The sequence below is a fragment of the Otolemur garnettii genome, unplaced genomic scaffold (assembly GCF_000181295.1).
Source record: "Otolemur garnettii isolate 467f Iridium unplaced genomic scaffold, OtoGar3 scaffold00063, whole genome shotgun sequence".
Lineage (NCBI taxonomy): Eukaryota > Metazoa > Chordata > Mammalia > Primates > Galagidae > Otolemur > Otolemur garnettii.
Genome location: NW_003852458.1, coordinates 8,429,433 through 8,430,872, shown reverse-complemented (window position 1 = coordinate 8,430,872; position 1,440 = coordinate 8,429,433). Strand labels below are relative to the sequence as shown.

Here is a 1,440-nt window from a genome sequence, read left to right as displayed (position 1 = left end):
CTAAGAGCAAGTTAAAGACTAAGGATTCTTTCTAGGATCCTGCATGCAGTCTCCCCAACTACATTGTCAACTTTTTGAAGACAGGGACCGTATTTGACAGCAACTGCCATCAGAGACCATCAAAAAACCATCGTGTGAACTTATCCAAATGCATTTAGACATGATCACTTGCAAACATGACACTCAGGACCCTTCACATTATCCTACAGGGTGCAGGGGACTCCTATAGTCTATTCATCCGGGTACTTGCCATTTACCTTCCTACCAGGTGCAGAGTCTGACTTGGTTCACTTGGCACAGCCTTTTCCCTATAATTGGTAACTTTCTCTCCTATTGACTTTAGATTCCATTATTCTCAATTTGACCAGCCAATATGTGGAACTATTAGACAAAGAACAGTTGACCACACGTGAGTACCAGCCTTAGTTTCTGCCCAGCATGTTGTTACAGCGCAGAAATTGAACATGTTAGGGACCAGTTGCTATGTCTGATGCTCTCTGAATACTGTCATTTCTCCATAGTACAAAGCAACCTCCAGCTTCACACCTCTACAGGCATCGTTCCCAACAGACTACAGTTTTTCAAATGTCTAAATGTACTAATAATAAGGGCAGGGTCTTTTTCTTTATTTCCATATGAAAATCATTTCTCAGCTTGTAGCTCTAAATCCTACATGTTAGGATAGGATGTGAGCAGGAGGCCCTGAGCCCCACAGAGGGCTGACTCTTGGTGGTGAGTCTTGCAGTGCTGCCTAGGTTGGGCCTTGGGAAGTTGCACTCCCTGTGGGTCTCTGACCCTTCTCATTCACTTAACTTTGCTTTTCCTTCCAATTCAGGGCTCCAAGCACTTCGGCAAGACCCCTGCATCAGTGTCCAGAGAGCAGCTGAAGCTGCCTTGCAGACGCTCCTGAGAAGGTGTAAAGAAATAAACATCCCTCTGTGAACCATCAAGAAATAAATGTAGGCTTTTTTCTATAACTGACACCTGTCTTTGTCCTATTAATTCACAAACTGAGGAGAGATAGTGCCTACCACAGGGACCCTGAAGTTACGATATATTCCTTCCTCTCCAGAATCTCCCTGATGGTTTCCATTAGTAAACTGGAAATCCCACAGCAATACTTCAGTTATAACCTGTGATTTGAGTAGTTACAGCTACATGGCTTTGCCCAGGTTAGCCCTCCATCTGGAGAAACCACATTCCACCAGATATCAAAAAGTGACAGAATTTGGCACATGTGATTCTGCTGTCATTAAGAAGAGGGACATTGTTGTTTTTCACACACAACCCTTCTTTCCTCTGAGATCTCTGTCAGCTTTGAATTAGTACCCACAGTCTTCTCTTGTAAAATACAACCTTGTGATCAACTTTAACCTGTCGGTTCTCTCCCAGGTTGTAATTTATGTGTCAAGACTATGCCAGGTACTCTTTTATAAAGAC

General features: G+C 43.3%; 1 protein-coding gene across 1 annotated transcript in view; it reads left to right on the top strand.

Moving 5' to 3' along the window:
* MROH2B (maestro heat like repeat family member 2B) overlaps positions 1 to 969 on the top strand; it is a 74,232-nt gene extending 73,263 nt beyond the window's left edge. Inside the window, exons 41-42 of the mRNA XM_003792993.1 lie at positions 344 to 409; positions 836 to 969. Of these exons, the coding sequence (XP_003793041.1) occupies positions 344 to 409; positions 836 to 942 (173 nt within the window). The 3' untranslated portion in view covers positions 943 to 969. The remainder of the gene's footprint in view (positions 1 to 343; positions 410 to 835) is intronic.
* Positions 970 to 1,440: the final 471 nt, after the last annotated feature.